A 23,401-nucleotide genomic window follows, 5' to 3' on the forward strand; every position below is an offset into this window, starting at 1 on the left:
ACCTTGTGAAGCTACAGTAGAAGGAGGGCAAAGCTTGCAATGTGGGTGGGTGGGAAGCAGGGGGCGCCCTAGATCATAACCATCTTTAATACTGTGTTTCCAAAGATAGACTCAGCATCACTCTTCACACTTCACATTACACGTCTCACACAACAAAGTACCAGAAAGTGTCACGGTATTACCATTTTCTACACTCTTCACACCACACATTACACACGTCATAACAAAATACCAAAAAGTAGGCTTCCATATTATCATGGCGTTTTGGACTATCATATCTGTAGCATTTCATTTAAAATGATCATAAGATAAAGATAAAGTTGTGTTAAATGCTCGGTGTAAATATAGCTACATTTGTATTACAGAAATAGAAATGCACTGATTTCAATCATCGGTGAAGACGCCATGAGCCAGAGAAAGAGAAGGTCTTTTTTTCAAACGTTTTTAATATTCAGTGATGAAAAGTTATTTAGTGTATTAGTTTGAAAAATGCAGCATATTCTATGGTCTGTCTATTGTAAGATTGCTTTTTATTCAATGTATCCATCACATACAGGTACAACTAAGACTGAACAGTAGTTAGCCTAGTTTTAATTTGTTTATCTTGATGTACATTTTTTTTTTTTTTTTTACTTATGTATAGGTAAACATTTATATATATAGTATATTTATAATCAAAATCAGTCAGTAGGTTAGTTGTGTATAGGCTTTTACTGCTTTACTGTATAGGTTTTTTACTGTTTTACTTCACTGTTGTATGCCTGTATTTATGTAACACCGTGGTCCTGTGAGGCACGGCATTTCGTTCCACTGTATGTCCTCACATGCAGCAGAATGACAATAAAGCTCAACTTGACTTGACTTGAAATTTGAAGAGTTCATTTGCAAAAACCGATAACTCACAGGTTCATCAAGTTCGTCGAAATGATCCTCGATCACTTTTAGTCAGCTTTCTTTGACGAAACTCCTCTCAGTTAGCCTAGCACGTCTTTTCAAAGTGAATGTAGCCTTGTCACCTGACCTGAATACAGCGCGCTGATTCGCTGAAATGGACTTATCGGCTTCTGTTCAAAAACAACAAGGGTGCATCCAGTGGGGACATAGTTATGGATTATAATGACTTATACTGTCTTTTTACGCGTTGCAAAGAGAAAGGAAAAATTGAAATCGCATCATATGACCCCTTTAATATACTTTAATGTCCATAGAGGTAGCCTATTTTATTTTTATTATTTTTTCATTTTTTGCTGACGGATAAGGTATTATTATGTATTTTGTGCTTCTTGTTCTTCTTTTTCTTCCTCTTCTTTTTATTGAATATTGTTCGATTTAAAAATGAATGACGGAATCATTGAAAGAAGAGCTGCTGAAGCGGTCGCTTCAATTTATTATTTTATTATTGATATATCAGTATTTGAGACATGTGTAGGCTATCATTTCCATTATAGTTCATGTTTCCACATTCTTACTAATTACAGAGTAATTTTAATTAACTAAATGCATTTGGTGTGTAATTATTTCTGCATGTAAATACTCGTTCTTGTTATCAATATAGTAATTCATCATAGTAACCTGTAAGTCTGTGTTGTATGTAACTATAACTTATAGAAATGAAAATGTTTTGGCATACTGTGTGGTCTACAGTATACTGACACTAATATGATTTTCAAAGACAAATGTCTTTCTATTTGCAATGTTTTGTTCATACATACATGCATAGGGATTTTTAAACCAGAAAGGAACCAAGACCCTTTATGGCATAATATATATATATATAAAAGTTTTGTTCCTAAAGAATGTGCAAGATTCACATTTGGTAACGGTTTCAAATGATGTTGAATCATAATTTGCAATGTAAGCTTAGAGGTCCTATCAAGGTTAACCTGGAATTCTATTAGATTTGTTGTTTTATCATAATTCTTGTCTTGCTACTGGAAAGTTTATGTAAATTGCACATGGAGATTTAAAATCCTGAAATATCATTTGCTGTCCCAACAGAGGCCTTTATTTATGTTATTCATCATAAAAAAGTAATTCTCTGTTTTAAAAGGTCTTGTGTTTGAACCATAAAAATATGTCACACCAACAAACACTAAATTGTTATTGGATTTTATTGGATCAGGGTGTGCTAGAAATTGTGAAAATGTTCCCAATTACTGTTTTCCAATAACTTTACAAAAAAAATTGAAATGTGAGAAAGGTTTTTATATTTACATATTTTCTTATACTTGTGAATGCCATTGCCAAAAATTCACACTGATTGCTGGGACAAAAAAACAAAAAAAGTTTATGCAGATTTATTTTGGATTCATCTGCTCGGCATTTTCTCACTAACTCTTTCCTTGCCTATCACTCAGTGTTGGTCAACAGCATCAGATACAAAAGTCATTTCAAATATTTATTATTAATATTAACAAATCTAGCTTTTTAAGAATGAATTGAGACTACAGAAAGTGTTCAAACTGGCTCTCGAAACACCATCTATTAAATACAATGGTGATGACAGTTTATTTTGTAAATATCTTGTGTAAAGCATATTCATTTATTAATTTCAGTTTTAAATAGAGAGGCCGTTTTATTTTCTGATGTTGCTGACTACAAATTAGATCTATTTAAAATTATGCCAACTATCTAAAAATCCCCAAATCCCAAACTTTAAGACTTTTTTAGTGTCATAACTTTGACAAAAATATGAGCACATTTACCAATTTACATGTGGAATAAGGAAAAAGAATCATCAGGATAAAGGCTGACCGTATCCATTGATTTATAAATGTTTTCATAGCAGATGTGAAACCTTATGAAAGAGCTAAATAGTTTATTTGAAAACATATGTTTTTTATTAATTACAGTTTTTCTTGATCTCTCATATGTATGACTTTCTTCTGTGGAACACAAAAGAAGATATTTCTGAAAAATGTAAAGAAAGCTCATGGAGAATAGTGTTGTTTTGGGCTCCACTGATTTGTATTAAATGGACAGAAGCAGTTGAAAGATACAGGTTTGAGTAAATGATAACAAAAGTTTCATTTTAGGGTGAACTATTCCTATTAGATTTATATATATATATATATATTTCATGTATTATGATTGAGTTATAGTCTGAAGACAGGTGGTTTTATGCAATTTTAGGGCGGTCAAATCACTCTTAAGTGATCATTTCTGTGGAATTTGAAATGTTGCCTAGTGTGTTGTCCCATGTCTCAAAACTCAATGAGCAGTTTTTGGTAACGGTTAGTGCCCAGCATGTAAGGAAAAGTTTGGCATCAGCCTCTTTACATGGAGAGGTGAATTATGCATCCATTCACTCGCTCATAGGCAGATCTGTTTCACAGGGGCCGGCCATTCATTAGACTCTCACTGTCTCTGATCGTTCCCAGACTGGACGCAGTGGAGGTATCTGAAGCCACGTGTGCATTATGAAGGAGAACGGGTCCTTGTGTCAGATGGAGCAGCTGCTCTGTGCATGTCTGCTAGACTGCCACCGGCAGACCCACACCCGCAGCGCCGCAGGGGCCCCGATCCGACACAGAGCCAACGGGGCGGTGGGGGCCTTGTGCAACAGTCCCGACTGTGTGGTGGCCACCAGGCTGGAGGGCTCCGAGCAGGGCCGGCATGGGGCTGGCAGGGTGCTGGTCACCGGAGGGGCCGGATACTTCGGATTCAGACTGGGCCACACTCTGGCAGGCCAAGGGGCTACAGTCTTTCTGCTGGACCTCCACAAGCCGCCTTGGGATATCCCTGATGGAGCCGTCTTCCAGCAGGTAAAGCGAAACCGGAGAAGACAGCATTTGTAATATAGGGTTGGGGGGGCGGCTGGGCAGCGGACTGTAACAGAAGCAGATGGGTGCCAGGTGCAGAGGACGCAAGGTGAGGCAGCACAGCGGCCTCGAGTTTCAGCACAAGTTTTTTAATTGTTTTAAAATTGTTAATAGTCTTAAACCAGGTCTCTGCAGGTTTAGCTCAACTTCTTTTGTTTTTATTGGTTATGGTGTATGAGGATCACATGGTTGGATCAGTGGTTCTTAACTGGTGGGTTGTGGCCCCAAAAATGTGTGCCCGGTCTGTTCTTACAGCAGGGGGAAAACAATGCTCAATGCAACTAACAATATCATTGTTCATGGTTAGGATAGCAAAATAAAAAAGGAGAAAACATGATTGTGCGTCCAATCAAACAACATGGTATTACTTGATAAAAAATTACTTGCAATGCAAAAAGTACACTGACAGAGATTATTTCTGCCAACCAGTGACACTTTGAATACTGGAATAGCTTGAATTAATTACTAGGGACCACTTATTTGGTTTTCGATACGATACCGATACAAAGGCCAGTATTGTTGGTTTCGATATCGGTATCGATCTTGATACTGATACGATCAGAGGCGGACAGTAACTAAGTACACTTTTTGAGTATCGGTACTTTACTTGAGTATTATTTTTTCTGGAAACTTATGACTTTAACTTCACTACATTTGAAAGGCAAATATTGTACTTTTCACTTCACTACATTTCTATCAAGGTCCTCGAAGTAGAAAGTCGTTACTATGTAGCAGCTTTGAAAGTCAGTGGGTGATTTTTTTTCTTCTCTAAAAACTGTCTTTTTTTCAGATAGTTTATCAGTAGTCACTCTTGTAGGGCTACATGAAGTGATTTCCCAGCATTTTTGAACACTGACCAGTTGCAAATGTGATATTTATTTACAACAATTCAATAATAAGAAGTTAATATTGTGGTATATATTAGACACAATATTGTCTGATTTTGCTAAATTGTGTAAGTGAAAATATTACCTATAAAGCCACAGAAGAACTGTGCGTCTCCTAATAAAACACAAAAGGTGTTGGACTTGAAGCAGCACTGCACAGATCATTCTGTGTGTGACATCAAAGTACAGCGAGAGTGATTAGACAGCATTTTTAAAAATTGGGTTTTGATGTCAAAAAAGTCTTGCTGTTTTGCATTTTTGTTAAAGCAGTGTTGCTGTTGTAAAGTTATACAGCTACAGTTGTGTTGCTGGGTTTTACAGCAGGTTTGATTTTTTTTTCCATCCTTATCACTCTGTATTTACAGGATTTCACTGTCCACTCTGTTCAAATGTGGATGAATGGCTACACATAGATGTGTGCACACTGTCAGTGCTGTGTGAGAGCACTACCATCCTGCTTTTGTTGGGGTGTTAATTTTTTTCCCCCATAGGTTTTTAACATTCTAAAAGCTCTTTATTCCAAAGATACTACAAGCTAGTCAGTGTATTCAGCAGGTGTAATGTATTGTAAGTTGCTTCAGAAGTATTGTAAGTATTACGTACAACAATAAAACATAACATAAAAAATGTAATTTACTTTTGGTACTTAAGTACTTTTAAAAGCAAGTACTTCTGTACTTTTACTTAAGTAAAAATCTGTCTTTACAACTTTTACTTGTAGTGGAGTAATATTTGACCAGCAGTATCTGTACTTTCACTCAAGTAATGGAGTTGAGTACTTTGTCCGCCTCTGGATACGATACTTTTAAACTGAACTTTTAAATTATGAAATGTATTAAATTATTAAACAATTAAAATGGGTAATGAAATCCACTTAACTTTATATTTTAAATGCATTTTAATGTATACGCTTTAATTGCAACTTATTAGGTTATATTTTTGTTCACACATGGTTAAAATATGTTTACTGTAGTGGTAACCATGGAAATCTACAAATAGCTGAAGTACGGTCACTTTAGTAAAACCATGGTTCATTTTCATAAGGGACTGCCAGTGACAGGCTGTTGCACGCATTAAAATGCAACCTTTTTATTCTGACAGTGTACACTCTAAAAAAGCAGCTGTTGGGTTGTTTTGACCCAGCTTTTGGGTTGTTTTGACCCAGCTGTTGGGTTGTTTTGACCCAGCTGTTGGGTTGTTTTGACCCAGCTGTTGGGTTGTTTTGACCCAGCTGTTGGGTTGTTTTGACCCAGCTGTTGGGTTGTTTTGACCCAGCTGTTGGGTTGTTTTGACCCAGCTGTTGGGTTGTTTTGACCCAGCTGTTGGGTTGTTTTGACCCAGCTGTTGGGTTGTTTTGACCCAGCTGTTGGGTTGTTTTGACCCAGCTGTTGGGTTGTTTTGACCCAGCTGTTGGGTTGTTTTGACCCAGCTGTTGGGTTGTTTTGACCCAGCTGTTGGGTTGTTTTGACCCAGCTGTTGGGTTGTTTTGACCCAGCTGTTGGGTTGTTTTGACCCAGCTGTTGGGTTGTTTTGACCCAGCTGTTGGGTTGTTTTGACCCAGCTGTTGGGTTGTTTTGACCCAGCTGTTGGGTTGTTTTGACCCAGCTGTTGGGTTGTTTTGACCCAGCTGTTGGGTTGTTTTGACCCAGCTGTTGGGTTGTTTTGACCCAGCTGTTGGGTTGTTTTGACCCAGCTGTTGGGTTGTTTTGACCCAGCTGTTGGGTTGTTTTGACCCAGCTGTTGGGTTGTTTTGGCCCAGCTGTTGGGTTGTTTTGTTGTCAAAACAACCCAATAGCTGGGTTTGTCCCTTTTTAACCCAGTGCTGGGTTATATTTAATGTGCTCTAATAAGCATTGCTCTGGGCTGCCGTTCCTAAAAGCATCAATGGATTCTTAATATACTTTTGGGAAGCGCAGCCCTGTTTGAATGCACTGTCAGAAGTGAGTGAACGCTCTCTGTGATTGATTGGTTCTGTCTTGCAATATTTGCATGTGTTCAGATGAGCAGGAAATGTTCTGTCCTGCACAATTATTCGCTAACATAGCTTATTTGTCCAATTCAATGCATATAAGTACAGTGGGGCAAAAAAGTATTTAGTCAGCCACCAATTGTGCAAGTTCTCCCACTTAAAAAGATGAGAGAGGCCTGTAATTTTCATCATAGGTATACCAATGCACTGTCAGAAGTGAGTGAACGCTCTCTGTGATTGATTGGTTCTGTCTTGCAATATTTGCATGTGTTCAGATGAGCAGGAAATGTTCTGTCCTGCACAATTATTCGCTAACATAGCTTATTTGTCCAATTCAATGCATATAAGTACAGTGGGGCAAAAAAGTATTTAGTCAGCCACCAATTGTGCAAGTTCTCCCACTTAAAAAGATGAGAGAGGCCTGTAATTTTCATCATAGGTATACCTCAACTATGAGAGACAAAATGAGAAAAAAAAATCAGAAAATCACATTGTAGGATTTTTTAAGAATTAATTGGTAAATTCCTCTGTAAAATAAGTATTTGGTCACCTACAAACAAGCAAGATTTCTGGCTCTCACAGACCTGTAACTTCTTCTTTAAGAGGCTCCTCTGTCCTCCACTCGTTACCTGTATTAATGGCATCTGTTTGAACTTGTTATCAGTATAAAAGACACCTGTCCACCCTTAGTATCGATGTTTTTTATTTGAGAATCGATACTTACGATACTTGCATCAGGATCGATACGCCCATCCCTTTTAATTACATTTGATTACATTTAGAAACTAAAATTGTCAATTTTTGTATTCAGTCTATGTCCCATAAATAATTTTTCTGATTTTTTTTGGATCAAAGTAATATGAATAACTTTCATGTTGGATTTGATGAGCATTTTTGTAACTTTTTTTTGTTGTTGTAACTAATGCTTTTAATAACATGTCCAATGTAAAATGTGTGTACTGAAGCAAAACCAGTTGAGAACCAGTAAGTAGTGATTTAGGCAAATTGTTGTGGTTCTATCTAGGCCAAATCTAAGCTAATTAATAAAGCTTTAATTAATAAACCCCAGTCAAGTATAATCTGAATATTCATTCCCAGTTTTATAAAAATTCAGAAGAAAATTGGAAGAAATATATATATCATAATGAATAATTTTATATTGAGAATATAACATTTTATATATATATTTTTTTTTACATAGCTGTTTGAATGGGCATTGTTATGATTCAGTACATCTGTGTGTGTTTTACTTCAAGATTGATATCCGGGATTATGATGCCCTGTATAAGATCTGTGCAGGAGTGGATGTTATTTATCACACTGCTTCCTATGGGATGTCCGGACCGGAACAGGTCAGTATGTTAGTATATACATGTAGAGCATTTTAGTGTGCATAAAACAAGCCATATCACATCATTAAAATTGCTTGCTAAATGATTTAAGTTCATCAGAACTCATATTGGCAGTCTTATGGGTGAAACTTCAATTAGCTTTTAAAGTTCAATTATCTTAAAATACTTTCAAATCATTCTTTTATTATATCTTGTAGGCTACAGGATGGATAATACTAGCTTCAAAGTTAAGTGTACTTATGTGTTTAATAATATCTTTATTTAGGACTTGTCTCCTACTCATATTTTAACTTCCCCAATATAATATATTTAGAAATACTGTCAAAATCGGTAAAATAAGTACTTTATAAAAATTATATTTTCTATTAATTATATATTTGTGTTAGAACTGCTATTTTCTCTTGACTTTTTTTCATTTGATGTTAAGATGTTATGTATGTTATGGTCACTAAAGACCAGGGGCCTGTACCATGAAGCCAGATTAGCTGGCTAGCCAGGTAAGTTTCAGTTTAGTTTGCACCAATCCTGGGTTTTAGGTACCATGAAAGTGGCTTGGCTTTTAGCGGTGTTCATTGCCATGGTAACTTACACTCCACGGCTAAACTGCTCCAGGGCAGGTTACGTTCTGAGTTAGAGATCTCAAACTGAAATTGGACCAATCAGATGTGAGAAGTGACACATGTCTGACACAAAAAAGTCACTCCCCCAGTTTCTCTTGCTCCAAATTAAAGGTCACTAGTACTAAAAAAAAATTGTCTGGCTTTAATGATAATTACTTAAGAGTTATTTTATATGATTTATATTATTATTAATCCATTACACACAAGATATTTTAGTTTAACAGTTATTATAAATCATTTATTTTAAATGAATGTTAATATATACAGATCGAATGTAATATAAATAAGCTGTAGAATCAATAGATAACGCTTTTTAAAAATATGCTGTATATTTCCAACTATATAAACTAACTTAAGTTTCACTTGTGACTGAGCAAGATCATTTCTTTTATTTGTCCTCTTTCATGAACAAGTACTTTTTTCATTGTAAATGCATTTAAATTCATCATATTCTTCAATCTCTTAACCTTTAGCGAAACATTTAACCTTTAACCAAGGCTCGTGATTGGCTGTTCGCCAGTGATGTCACACAGGCGCTCCACAAACTCAGGATCAAAGCCTGAGTTGACAAAGAAAGTTGATGATCAGCATCATGGTACCAACAAAGCCGGATTGGAGTGGTTTGGTTTTGTCAACTCGAAACTAATCCTGTAACTCTGAATTTGTTCATCTACCATCGTGGTACAGGCCCCCGTTCACACCAAGCATGATAACTATAAAGATGTCATTTTAAAAATCTTTCTCAATATTAAAGGGGTCATATGATGCTTTTTTTAAAGATCATTATTTGGGGTATTTGGTGTAACAGAATATGTTGACATGCTTTAATGTTAAAAAAAACACATTATTTTTCAAATACTGTACATTATTGTAGGTCCTCTATGCCCCGCCTCTCTCAAGAATAGCATAGTTCACACACCACAACTATAACGACAACGATACAGAGGAACGATATAGTTGTGATTACTTTCCAGCTGATGAACGATAAAGCACTGACAGCCAATCAGAATCTATCCTGCTGTAACGAGCTCAAGAAGCTATCATCTGCAACTTTTATTTCGCATCTTGAAGAATATGATGAGAAATTAATTTTCACATTGGAATCTTTTGATGACAGTTTGAGACAGAATCTTTTCAGACATTGTTAAAGTCTCTTCTGAAACTTTAGAACCTCTGAGAAGCTGGAAACATTTTCTCTCTTTCATCTTGTAAGAAACAAGTGAGATAATGGAGACAATTTTCATTATTTTATTTTAAATGTATATTAAATGCAATTACTTGAACCCTAGAGTGCTTTTTAGGACTTAAGCACCTTTTTAAATGTAATTCCATAATTGTGATTGTCTATTTATAGACTTCTGTTGTGATGTTCTGTTGTGTATATATATATCTTCAAGTACAGTTTTTTTTAAACAAATGTTTAAGATCTGAAGTAAACTACAAGTGCACATTTAAAACAATTAAGCATGCTTATTTGAGTTGATTCAAAGAATAAAAATATTGTTTAGATGATATTGCCCATCTATTAATTTTTTTATGAATATGAAAAAATAGATATTGAACAAATTGCTTATGTAATAATGAGGTGTTGTTGCTGTAGGTGGTGGTCTTCTACACACATGTGTCCTGCGCCCTTCTGGTATCTACGGTCCTGGAGAGAGAAGACATTTACACAGGGTGATGGTGAGTCCACTTATTCCACTCTCTCCATCTTTATCCTTTGCCTCCTTTACTCTCTCTCTCTCTCTCTCACACACACACACACACACACACACACACACACTCACGCACGCACGTACGCACACGCACACATGCACACACAGGTCCCAGACAGTTGTACTCTGCAGCCTCAGCTTTGCCAATGTGCCCAGAGCTGTACAATATTAATGGAGTCTGTGAGAGGCTCCTGTTACAGACTGTGCTTCAGCTGTACCCCTACATACAGACACATGACTGTCTGTGCTTCTGCTGTGCCTCTACATACAGACACATGACTGTCTGTGCTTCAGCTGTGCCTCTACATACAGACACACGACTGTCTGTGCTTCAGCTGTACCTCTACATACAGACACATGACTGTCTGTGCTTCTGCTGTGCCTCTACATACAGACACATGACTGTCTGTGCTTCTGCTGTGCCTCTACATACAGACACATGACTGTCTGTGCTTCTGCTGTGCCTCTACATACAGACACATGACTGTCTGTGCTTCTGCTGTGCCTCTACATACAGACACATGACTGTCTGTGTTTCAGCTGTGCCTCTACAGACATATACATGACTGTCTTTGCTTCTGCTATACTACATACAGACACACAACTGTCTGTGTTTCTGCTGTACCTCTACATACAGACACATGACTGTCTGTGCTTCAGCTGTACCTCTACATACAGAGACATGACTGTCTGTACTTCTGCTGTATTTCTACAGACATACATGACTGTCTGTGTTTCTGCTGTCACTCTACAGACATATACTACATGACTGTCTGTGCTTCAGCTGTGCCTCTACATACAGACACACGACTGTCTGTGTTTTAGCTGTACCTCTACAGACATATACACGACTGTCTTTGCTTCTGCTATACTACATACAGACACACGACTGTCTGTGTTTCTGCTGTACCTCTACATACAGACACATGACTGTCTGTGCTTCAGCTGTGCCTCTACATACAGACACACGACTGTCTGTGTTTTAGCTGTACCTCTACAGACATATACACGACTGTCTTTGCTTCTGCTATACTACATACAGACACACGACTGTCTGTGTTTCTGCTGTACCTCTACATACAGACACATGACTGTCTGTGCTTCAGCTGTGCCTCTACATACAGACACACGACTGTCTGTGTTTTAGCTGTACCTCTACAGACATATACACGACTGTCTTTGCTTCTGCTATACTACATACAGACACACGACTGTCTGTGTTTCTGCTGTACCTCTACATACAGACACATGACTGTCTGTGCTTCAGCTGTGCCTCTACATACAGACACACGACTGTCTGTGTTTTAGCTGTACCTCTACAGACATATACACGACTGTCTTTGCTTCTGCTATACTACATACAGACACACGACTGTCTGTGTTTCTGCTGTACCTCTACATACAGACACATGACTGTCTGTGCTTCAGCTGTGCCTCTACATACAGACACACGACTGTCTGTGTTTTAGCTGTACCTCTACAGACATATACACGACTGTCTTTGCTTCTGCTATACTACATACAGACACACGACTGTCTGTGTTTCTGCTGTACCTCTACATACAGACACATGACTGTCTGTGCTTCAGCTGTGCCTCTACAGACATATACATGACTGTCTGTACTTCTGCTGTGACTCTACATACAGAGACATGACTCTCTGTGCTTCTGCTGTACCTCTACAGACATATACATGACTGTCTGTGTTTCTGCTGTCACTCTACAGACATATGCTGTCACTCTACAGACATATACATGACTGTCTGTGTTTCTGCTGTCACTCTACAGACATATACATAACTGTCTGTGTTTCTGCTGTGCCTCTACATACAGACACATCACTGTCTGTATCCTTTATTGTGTACATATATTGTACATACATATTCCCATATAAATGTGAATGTATGTACACACATATATATACACACATTCACAGATTGAATTACAGCAGATTTCTAGTTTCCAGCATGCGTTGCTTCTGACTGTTAAAGGAGAGTAAATGTCATTTCATGTGTTTGTTTTTTTTGCTCAATATTAAGGAGGAGATCTGTTAGCGCTTAATGTTCTATTATTTTGGGTTTCTGATATGTCTGAGTTTTTGGGGTTACCATTGTGCTGAGAAGTAGAGCCTGTGGTTAGGTTGACGAATGGCTGAACACCATTAAAACTGTAGATTACTTTATTTAAAAAATAATGGGATCTGTTCTGTACTCTTCAGCACACTGATAGACTCTTTGCTAAATACCTTAGTACATGCAGGTGTGCTTGAGCTGTTGTTGACTAGGTATATATAATATAGTATATAATATATATATATACGTATACACACACAGACATACTGCAATGAGTAAACGTATGTTCAATATATTTATATACACACAAGACCATCTCTTATCACATTTACATCTATATGTTATGCAGTGTATTACTGAATATAAAATTACATACATTATGATAATATGTAAGTAAATTGTCACATATTTTTCAATATATGAAAAGCGGCAATTCCTTATGTATTATTCCATATGTTGTTATATATTAACACAATATATTATTCATTTCATATATTTAAGCATTTCATATATTGATCATGCATATCTAAGGAAATATATTTTCTTTGCGTAAGGGTGCGTACAGACACAAGACTCTCTGTGCCTCTGTTTTGGCTCTACATACAGACACATGGCTTTTTGTGTTTCTATTGTCACTTTTCATACAGATACATGCATGCCCGTGCTACCTCATGTAATCTCTACACAAACTAGTGTCCCTCAGTTAGAGAGTGTTGTTATCTCTGTGAAGTCAGATTGCAGAATGCAGAGACAAAGTTTTATGATTCTCTTCTCAGGTGAATGTGGAGAGGAGGTTGTTCAGCTTTTGTTTTGGGGACCCTAATGCCAAGATGAACTGGGTACATGTGGATAATTTGGTGATGGCTCATGTTTTAGCAGCAGATGCACTGACTGCAGATAAAGCCTTTGTGGCGGTATGTGTGGCATGATGGTTATTTATTTATTTCAATCAGCAGTTTTGAACCCAGATATTTATAGTGTATTCATGGCTTATTTGTGATTTTCAGAGTGGACAGGTCTACTTTATCAATGATGGGGAGTCTGTCAATGTCTTTGAATGGTTGACACCTCTGGTGAGTAGCAATCAAAGTATCTTTAATTAATGCATTTGTATTACAATTATTTGCTATATTAAAGAACTGTACCTTTATCTATCTTCAGTTTGAAAGACTGGGCTATGGTCGGCCACTGATTCACCTTCCTGTGTCTCTGGTCTACTCGGCAGGTGGGAAAACTTCAAACTTTTTTAAAATTGAAAAAAAAAAAATAAGGGTTTTGTTTGTTTTGCAAATACAACTGGTTTCAAGCATTCTTGTCTTCTCCAGCAATTTTGATGGAGCGACTGCATGTGGCTCTGAGTCCTATAATGGAAATTCCATTACTTCTGACAAGAAACGAGGTAAATGTGTTCCCTCCAGCCTTCATTACATTACGTCTGCAGTTTGCTCTAATCACGTTTTCCTAATGAAGTTGTTTTGATGCCATCTTGAGAGCAGCGTGACATTGCAGTTTCCCTCCACTATTATGGGCAAATAAACTGCATTAACAAACAGAGAGCTCAGGGAAGAGAAACACAACTAGAGGAGCTGTAACCATGTGAAAACCTGTTTTATTTTTTTATTTTAATTCATGGAAGTAGATATGGCTAGGTGATATAATGGATACTTGTGAGCATCATAATAACTTTGATACTTATTATTTTACAGTTTCACATTAAACCAGTTAGGCTAGCTGTCTATGATTGAGAATCTGACTCGAGATTAAAGTATATCTACCTGAAAGTAATTCAGCATTAAATAGATATAAAGGTCAAGTGGGGTAGTAGAGGTATGCTGGAAAAAATGAGATGTGAAATAATCAGTAGTATATACAGTATATATGCTTACTCGTCCATTGCAGTTGACGTGCTTAGATTAACATGCTCCCCACGAACCTTCGTTTCGATTTTCTTTATTACACTTTCTAAAGACCATGTTATTCATGGGTAAAGTAGGTCTTCAACCCTGCTTCTGGAGACACTGTCCTGAAGAGTTAAGCTTTAAACTTATTCAAGCACACCTGAACAGGCAGGTGTATGTAAAGAAGCCCTGCAAAAATAATGCAAAATATTAAGATTTATACTGTATATTGACAAAATAACATCAAGATATAATTTTAAGAATTTTGTCATTACTGGCGCGCCATGGCAACAGCTATAGCCTGAGTATGGCATCTTCGATTACCATTACCATAGGTACCTCCTGCACTCAACGTAATGAATAATCCAGATGAGAGCTTACGTTCTGTCATTTATCTGCTCCGATAAATCATATGAGCACGCATCTGTATCTGTGGAACACAATAGACCGCATGTGTTTCCTCCAGCTGGTTATATATAGCAGATGATTCTGGGATGATAGTAAAGGGTGACAAACAAGTTGGTATAAAGGCTGAGCAAGAAAGAGTTGCGTTAGTAGAGCTGGGCGTGGACTGGCGTTGTGTCATGCATTAGTCAGGAGAAACAGAAGCCACGAGCTGAAGGGCCGATTCTGGTCAGATGGCGGCAGGTTTGATGATTGCTTTGTGAATAAAACATGAGACACCAGCTCCTTGCTGGATTTTTGAGTTTGAGAAGGACAAGTAAAGTGCCACTGATGAAAGAAACACACGCACACACACACAAGAACATGAAACCAAAAAATGAGTATATCAGTGTATCAGTCACACAATGGCAACCCCCATCCCAGTTTCTGATCTTACTGTATATATTAAAAACAGTGGCCCCAAAACTTACGGGGCACTTTTGGGAATGACATTCATACATTTTCTCCAAATACTTGGCCAATTTATTATATTAAAGGGTTAGATCACCCAAAAATGAAAATTAGCCCATAAATTACTCACCCTCAAGTCATCTTAGGTGTACATGACTTTCTTCTTTCAGACGAATCCAATCAGAGTTATATTAAAAATTGTCTTTGATCTTTCAAGCTGTTTAATGCCACTCAGCGGGTGTTGCATGCATCAGTCCAAAAGAAGTTAAATAAAATGCGCCCATCCATAAAAAAGTGTCTCACGTGGCTCCGGTGGGTGAACAAAGGCCTTCTGTAGCGAGTCGATGCGATTTTGTAAGAAAAATATCCATATTTAAAATGTAATAATCACTTTAATGTAGCTTGCGCTCACTGTTGTACACAGAAGCAGTTCCGGGGGAATGACGTATGAGTTCAGCACTGCGCATGCGCCGGTGAGTCTCGTGAAAACCAACGTTTGTTAACAGGAGCAAAGGAAGCAAAGTTTCCTTACTTTAGCAAAGGAAAACCAGTCTCCTCTTGGCTTATATCGAAATCCACCGAAATTCTTCTTTACAAATCCTCGTTTTGTACTGCTAATAAGTGACCGTTGTTTTGTTTTGATCTTTCCGCTGCATTTCTGCATTCGTCACTTCTGAGCGGCGCATGCGCAAAGCTGAACTCATACGTCGGCGTGGCTGACTCTTAACTTTTATAAAGAATATCTCTTTGGATTTGAGACTTTAGTATTTGCAACTTCACAGACCTTCTTTATGCACCAAGAGCTTGTAACACTCCAAAGATGAAGTCGCATCATATGACCCCTTTAATGCTTTTTCACTGTGTTGTGCATTTTATTTTGAGAGAGTGTTAGGAGTTTGCTAGGAGTTTGCATTGTGCTTTGTGCTCAGAGGGCAAACTGTTTGAACAGTTATATAGTAGGTTAATGGAATGTATGAAAGTAGTAAGAATGAAACTGATTTATGTTTCTAAATTGTTTGGTTGAGCACCAGGAGTGCTGATATTTAGTCCAACAGCAATGGGACACACACACACACACACGTTTACTTGGCTATCTAAATGGGGACATTCCATAGGCGTAATGGTTTTTATACTGTACAAACTGTATTTTCTATTGCCCTACACCAACCCTACCCCTAAACTTACCCCTCACAGGAAACTTTCTGCATTTTTACAATAAAAAAAAACAACAACTTTGTTTACTTTATTTTTATACCAGTTTTACAAATGAGAATGAGGACGTCCCCAAAGGGAGGTTTTTGGAGATTTTGTCAAGTTTAGCTAACTTTTGGGTACACATTTGTCCCCAAAATATGGTTAAGTAGGTACACACACACACACACACACACACACACACACTGTTTGTATCACTCTGCTTGTCTGAGTTTGTGGCAATCCAGAGAACAGGATGTATTTGTTCTAACTGTAATCGTAACTGCAGTGTAAGTGTTTTTAATATATGTAGTTGTAGTATAATTTTAGCTGAAGTGAGAAGGATGTTTTAAAGTTGAGAGACTGTTTTCTTTCGCTCAAAGATGGCTTGGAACAGGTGTGTGATGTATGTCACTGAAATATACGTCCTTTTTTTTAGGGCAGGACTACCCAGCAATGTGTTTAAGAACACTGTTTATAAGCCAAAAGAGATCATAAAGATACTAATTTTAGATTTGTTTTATTATGCGCTTTGCATGAATGACCACTTAAATACCTCTTGGAAAATCCGCTGGGACTACTGGGCATAAATGACATCACCTATTCATGAGCTAAGCTGATAAGGTTAATATTGTGGCCGCTTACCCCACACACACTTTTCAGATTGCTCCTATGGCCCCGGTCTAGACACCAGTGTGCTGTTGGGTCGGGGCATCAGGCCCAGTGGAGATTTTCCATGTAGATACCCAATCTTTAGGCTGGTAAGGGGAGAGAGACTGTGGGGGCATTTCACCGTGCCAGGAGAGCACGCGGTTACAGAGCAGCTTTATGTAAAAGTAATGCCAGGTAAAAGGAGGTCATCAAAGCCATTAGTAAATGTGAAGCCCTCAGAATCTGATCTGTGAAGCTGAATCCAGAGTCCATCTCTCAGCGTAGTGTCCAGCTTCAAGACAACCTGACGGTGACGCTTCTTAAACTGATAGCAGTTCACCCAAAAAACCTACATTCTCTCATTGTTTCCTCATGAGGTTTTAAACCATTAAAACGGACCCTTGTGAAGAATAAGCATATTTTTAAAAAGCACTTATTACGGAAATAATAAACTTGAAAAGTGTATACACTTAATTGCATGTTATTTATAATTACATCTTTATATGGACTTAAGTACATCTTTAAATAAAATTTTTTCTATGGTAAACTAAAACATTCTTTAATCCCATTTCTGTTCAAACGTGTATGTCGTGCATTAAATATATTTGTAATTACAAATTAGGGTTAAGTGATGAAGATCCAGTTTAGTTCATTTAAAATATATTAACTTTAAATGTAATATCTAATAAAACGCTACAGTTAAAATGATAATCAAGTGCTTTAGTATGTTAGTCAACACAAAAAATAAGTGTACTTCACAAACGATTACTAAAACGATATAAAATGCCCTTTAAAGGAGACATATTAGTCCATTTTTTACAATATGTAATATAAGTCTCTGGTGTCCCCAGAATGTGTCTGTGAAATTTCAGCTCAAAATACTCCACAGATCATTTATTATATAATTCTGAAAATGCCTATTTTGAGTGGAAGCAGAAACACGCTGTTTTTCGACCTGCTAAAATTAAATGCAAACAAGCTGCTGTTCCCCGCCCCCTTTTCCAGAATAGAGCTGCTCCATTACAGCTCGGACCTGCTAAAAACATCTGTTTTGGTTCTGATTATCATGTTTATCACGCCAAAATCATGCGTTTTAAACCATATGAGTTTAAACGTCTGATATATGGTTTTCTGAGCGCGCACATCCGAAGCACACGCACAGAAAGCGGCTGTCACAGCATGTGTGAACTAAACTAAGTTCTCATTCACACACAAGCTTACGTTAAAAACACACGAGTTACAAAAAACAGTCGGTTATGTCTATGAAGGTAAACAGCTGGGAAATAAATCGCAGGTTTATTTTAGATCTGTGTGTCAGAAGCAATATACAGTAAATAAATCAATAAATCCTCTGCTCTCTTTTCTCCTCTGAGGCTGGGACTCTAAATAGTGTTCTATGCTCGTCTGTGCAGTCAAAGACAGAATAGTTAGCATGTTTTGCTCAATCTTTCTCCATGGCATTAGAGCTGGTACACAGTTGTCGCTTGCGAAAACACAACAACGGCGCCGTGGGTGGAAACTTACAGATTAAGGGGCGGTGATATCATAATGAGATCCCTTTGCTACGTCACCAAGAGAGCGAAATCAGACGTACTCCTTTTCTCAGACGCTTGCAGTTACTGGGTTCATCTTTTTCATGTTTCCTTGGTTGGTAGATGCACCGGGGACCTGATTATAGCACTTAAAACCTTTAAAGATATGTCACCTTTAAAGTTAGAACTTTTATTTTGACATTATTACAAAGTGCGCTTTTTATAATTGCACTTCTTTTTCACAAGAGGAAGCACCACAGTTCTGCTTTGAAAGCTGGCGTGTCTGATGTGTACCGCAGGTGAACGGATGTGACCTGTACTGTATGTCTGATGTGAGACACTATCATCTCATCTCTGTCTCAGCTCTTAGCATGTTCAGTACCGCTGACCTCTGCATCTCTCTCAGGTGAGAAACATTGCTGTCAGTCACACCTTTAAAATCGAGAAGGCGCAGCGAGAACTGGGCTTCAGTCCTAAGAAGTACAGCCTGACCGACTCGGTGGATCAGTACCTGCGGACTGGGTTCATCTTTTTCATGTTTCCTTGGTTGGTAGATGCACCGGGGACCTGATTATAGCACTTAAAACCTTTAAAGATATGTCACCTTTAAAGTTAGAACTTTTATTTTGACATTATTACAAAGTGCGCTTTTTATAATTGTACTTAAGTGTGCTAAGAAACATCATAAAACAGATTTAAAACGGCCTTTTGATTCATTCATATTATCTACAAGTACAGTTTTTAAAAAAATATATACTTGTAAGATTTGAAGTACACTACAAGTTCGCACACTTCTTTTTCACAAGAGGAAGCACCACAGTTCTGCTTTGAAAGCTGGCGTGTCTGATGTGTACCGCAGGTGAACGGATGTGACCTGTACTGTATGTCTGATGTGACACACTATCATCTCATCTCTGTCTCAGCTCTTAGCATGTTCAGTACCGCTGACCTCTGCATCTCTCTCAGGTGAGAAACATTGCTGTCAGTCACACCTTTAAAATCGAGAAGGCGCAGCGAGAACTGGGCTTCAGTCCTAAGAAGTACAGCCTGACCGACTCGGTGGATCAGTACCTGCGGAGCAGACCGCCACGTTCAGCTGCGTCACTATTGAACACACAGCAACACTTCCTGCTGCTGCTGCTGATGCTGATGGGATTCATCGCCCTCATGATCTGCTCTGCTGGTTGGGGATAATAAGCCTTAATGTTTCAGTCTCACTTCCAAGAGAAATCGCATGGATCCCTTGTAGGGTTAGTGAATTCAAAATTATGCAACTTTGTGAATATCACGACAAGTCTACTGTGCTTTTTATTTTGCCATTAAGTTTCATAAAGACTATCATTAAACTCATTTTAATGCTTCTTTGTCTGTGCTTAAGAGTGTTAAAAGGGTTTGTTCACCCCTATTAATTACTCTCTCATATGTTGTTTCAAACCCATAATCTTTGGTTCATCTTCCAAACACAAATTAAGATATTTTAAATGAATGCTGAGCATTTTCTGTCCCTATACTGAAAGTCCAGGTAACCAAAATTTAGAAGATCCAAAAAGGTCATTGAGGCACCAATTTTTTTTTTTTAAATCCAAATTATTTGAGCAGTTTTATCCAAGTCTTGTGAAGAGACACAACCTTTTTTTTTATGACGATGATCAGATTTAATTTTGGCTTTTATTTGCATATTAACATACAGTAAACACAGAGGCTCAAATATGTGTGTGTGTGTGTACTGGTTTATATATCCTGGTGGGGACTTAAACCTGACTACACACAGACTCATGGGGACTCGTGTCACGGTGGGGACCTAAATTGAGGTCCCCACGGGTACAAAAGCTTATAAATCATACAGAATTAGTTTTTTTGAGAAAGTAAAAATGCAGAAAGTTTCCTGTGAGGGGTAGGGTTGGTGTAGGGCAATAGAAAATACAGTTTGTACAGTATAAAAACCATTACACCTGTGGAGAGTCCCCACAAGGATGTAGCTGACCAGACATATGTGTGTGTGTGTGTGTGTGTGTGTGTGTGATTCACGAGAACCAGTGAGGTGACAAGCTTCTGTCTGTCTTATGGGATTGAAATAGCATTATGATGAGTAAACGATGGCAGAGTTTTTATTTTTGTGTTACTATCCCTTTAAGATCGATGTTTTTAAGTAGTTTTCAAACTGTCCACTTCAATAATCCAATTAAAAATGGATTAATTTGCACCATTTATCAAAAAAAAAATCATGCATAATTATTGCTGTTTATTGTTCTATTGGTGCAAGTAAAAGTCACGAAATATAAAAAAACAACAACTGGGAAACATGCACTGGTAACTGTATTTTATGTGTGTTAAACATTTTGAAACTAACAGGCTACAATGGCTGATAGGTTCAGATTGTTATATTGAGATTTGTATTGTCAAAAGGCAGAAATATATGTTTTTATTTATTTTTAAGCTATATCACTTATGGTTACTTACCAAACCACACCACCTCAGAAACAAAACTCACTTTATCATTGTAAATATAATATTACAGTGATATAATATAACCTGCTTGGGAACTAGTGTATCACTCTTTGACTGTGACTAACAAATAAATTGCTAGTTTGAAAATGATGTTTGTTAGTACTTCGACCAGCATTCATTTATTAAGTCTGCAGTCCACGTACTCTGAATATTTTGGAATAGGCGAGGACAATCTAATAAAACAGCAGTGTGATCTTGCCAGACAGCAGATTTTGATGTTGTTTGTGATGCTGGAAAAGTGAATTCTACGGTGGTCTACAGTTTATTTTTACTGCTAACGGATAAGATTATTTGCCCTATGGTCTTCCACAAAATGAAGTGTATTTAGAGTTGCACATTGCAGAAGAAATGTCATTTCTTTGATTTCAGCACACACTGTTTTTCACTCTTATTCTTTTCATTAACACTATTTACATATCCATATTAGTGCTGTCAAACGATCAATCGTGATGTTTTAAGGTAAACTTACGTCAATTCTTGTTTACGTAATATATGTGTGTGTACTGTGTATACAGTATTTATTATGAATATATAAATACAAAAATATGTATATGTGTTTGGAAATATTATAAATGTTCAAAGGGAGACATATTTGATTTGCCCTGGCGTCTATAAAGGTTTGGAGCAACCATACTTAACAGCATTTATACATTCGAAGCATTAATGTCATGCATGGCATTCATGAATGCCAATTAAACGTTTTATATTCTGAAGCTGTTCTAAAGGCAAGTGTATACTGATATAATCTTTGATTTGGCTTTTATCTGATTATCGTTTTTCCATAAATTGTATCTGTTAGGTTTGCGATGTATGCTACAACTGTGACGTGAGAATATTGTTCTGCAGTTATAAATGAAGCTGCTGAATAAAAATGTGCGGCGAATCCTCTTGCTATTAAAGCATCGGATTTTTGATTGATTTATTTTTTAAGTTTTACCTCATCAACATTCCCAAATATAGGCTACCATAAGATGGCGCCACAAATCATATGCACAATGCAATCTTCTGGCTGTACAGAGTGAATCGCAACAATGCTCGCTTGCCAATTTCATAAGTCATATAGTTAGTCAAACAAATAGAAAAAGCGGAATACACAACTTTGACTTGATCTTATTAAAAGCATTTAGGCCTGCACCAGTTTTGCCAGGTTTTCATAACAAAACCCGCCCAATTGCTACTCAAAACGTCAAACAAATAGAAAAAGCGGAATACACAACTTTGACTTGATCTTATTAAAAGCATTTAGGCCTGCACCAGTTTTGCCAGGTTTTCATAACAAAACCCGCCCAATTGCTACTCAAAACTAGCCCAATCGCGTTCCTTGGGGTAAAATACTATTTTTTTTGGCGGGCTTCCCCTGGTCAAATTTGCATTCCAGGGTTATTTATCACATTATTGGGGTCGCTTCAACCAGTGTTGCCAACTGCTTTCAATTGAAAGTAGCTAAAACTGGTAGCTAAATGCCACTAGATCACATCACAATGGCAAATTCACTGATCTATATAAAGATGAACGTAGATCAGTGGGCAAGATGAGAACTTAGATAAGGTTTGTCCAAGAAGTTGCTATATTTGTCCCTAAACTTTTGAAAAAAGTCTCAAAAGGGGCGGGGAAGTCGCTAAATCTAGCTACAAAGTAGCTAAATTGGCAGCACTGGCTTCAACCCCCCAGCAACACTGGCCTGGACCTGCTGTGAAATAACGAAATTTCTACAAAAAAGACATACAATGTAGCTGTTATGTTGGATACAGGCCCGGACTGGCCATCGGGAGCACCGGGAGAATTCCCAGTGGCCTGGCAGCTGATTTGGCCCGATTAAGACTTTTTCAAGAAATATATTATACTAATTTTGACATTTAGACACTTTAAAAAAAAAAGTGTTTTAATAATACACTACCAGTCAAAAGGTTTTGAACAGTAAGCTTTTTAATGTTTTTTAAAGAAGTCTCTTCTGCTCACCAAGCCTGCATTTATTTGATCCAAAATACAGCAAAAACAGTAATATTGTGAAATATTTTTATTAAAATGTAATTTATTCCTGTGATTTTAAAGCTGAATTTCCAGCATCATTCCTCCAGTCTTCAGTGTCACGTGATCCTTCAGAAATCATTCTAATATGCTGATTTGCTGCTCAAGAAACATTATTATTATTATTATGTTGAAAACCGATTCTATTTTTTTTTTCAGGTTTGTCTGATGAAAAGAACGTTCAGAAGAACAGCATTCATCTGAAATAGAAATCTTTTGTTACATTGTAAATGTCTTTATTATTCAAGCATCCTTGCTAAATAAAAGTATTAATTTCTATAACCCCCCCCCCCCAAAAAAAA

At 37.3% G+C, this 23,401-nt stretch overlaps 2 protein-coding genes across 2 annotated transcripts; both read left to right on the forward strand.

Annotated features, from left to right (window-relative positions):
* The first annotated feature begins 3,391 nt into the window (after positions 1 to 3,391).
* Positions 3,392 to 8,155, forward strand: LOC107552103 (putative short-chain dehydrogenase/reductase family 42E member 2). The gene is made up of 3 exons (XM_016233929.1): positions 3,392 to 3,764; positions 7,934 to 8,029; positions 8,129 to 8,155. Exons 1-3 carry the CDS (start codon positions 3,420 to 3,422, stop codon positions 8,153 to 8,155), a joined length of 468 nt encoding a protein of 155 aa, XP_016089415.1. The 5' UTR covers positions 3,392 to 3,419.
* Positions 8,156 to 8,570: 415 nt separating this feature from the next.
* LOC107552104 (putative short-chain dehydrogenase/reductase family 42E member 2) lies at positions 8,571 to 19,757 on the forward strand. Its single transcript, XM_016233931.1, has 8 exons — positions 8,571 to 8,658; positions 10,250 to 10,332; positions 13,213 to 13,350; positions 13,444 to 13,509; positions 13,598 to 13,661; positions 13,762 to 13,835; positions 18,970 to 19,062; positions 19,530 to 19,757. The coding sequence occupies exons 1-8, from the start codon at positions 8,571 to 8,573 to the stop codon at positions 19,755 to 19,757; spliced, it is 834 nt and encodes a 277-aa protein (XP_016089417.1).
* Positions 19,758 to 23,401: the final 3,644 nt, after the last annotated feature.

This window comes from Sinocyclocheilus grahami, unplaced genomic scaffold (genome assembly GCF_001515645.1).
Source record: "Sinocyclocheilus grahami isolate Dianchi unplaced genomic scaffold, SAMN03320097.WGS_v1.1 scaffold441.1, whole genome shotgun sequence".
Classification (NCBI taxonomy): Eukaryota; Metazoa; Chordata; class Actinopteri; order Cypriniformes; family Cyprinidae; genus Sinocyclocheilus; species Sinocyclocheilus grahami.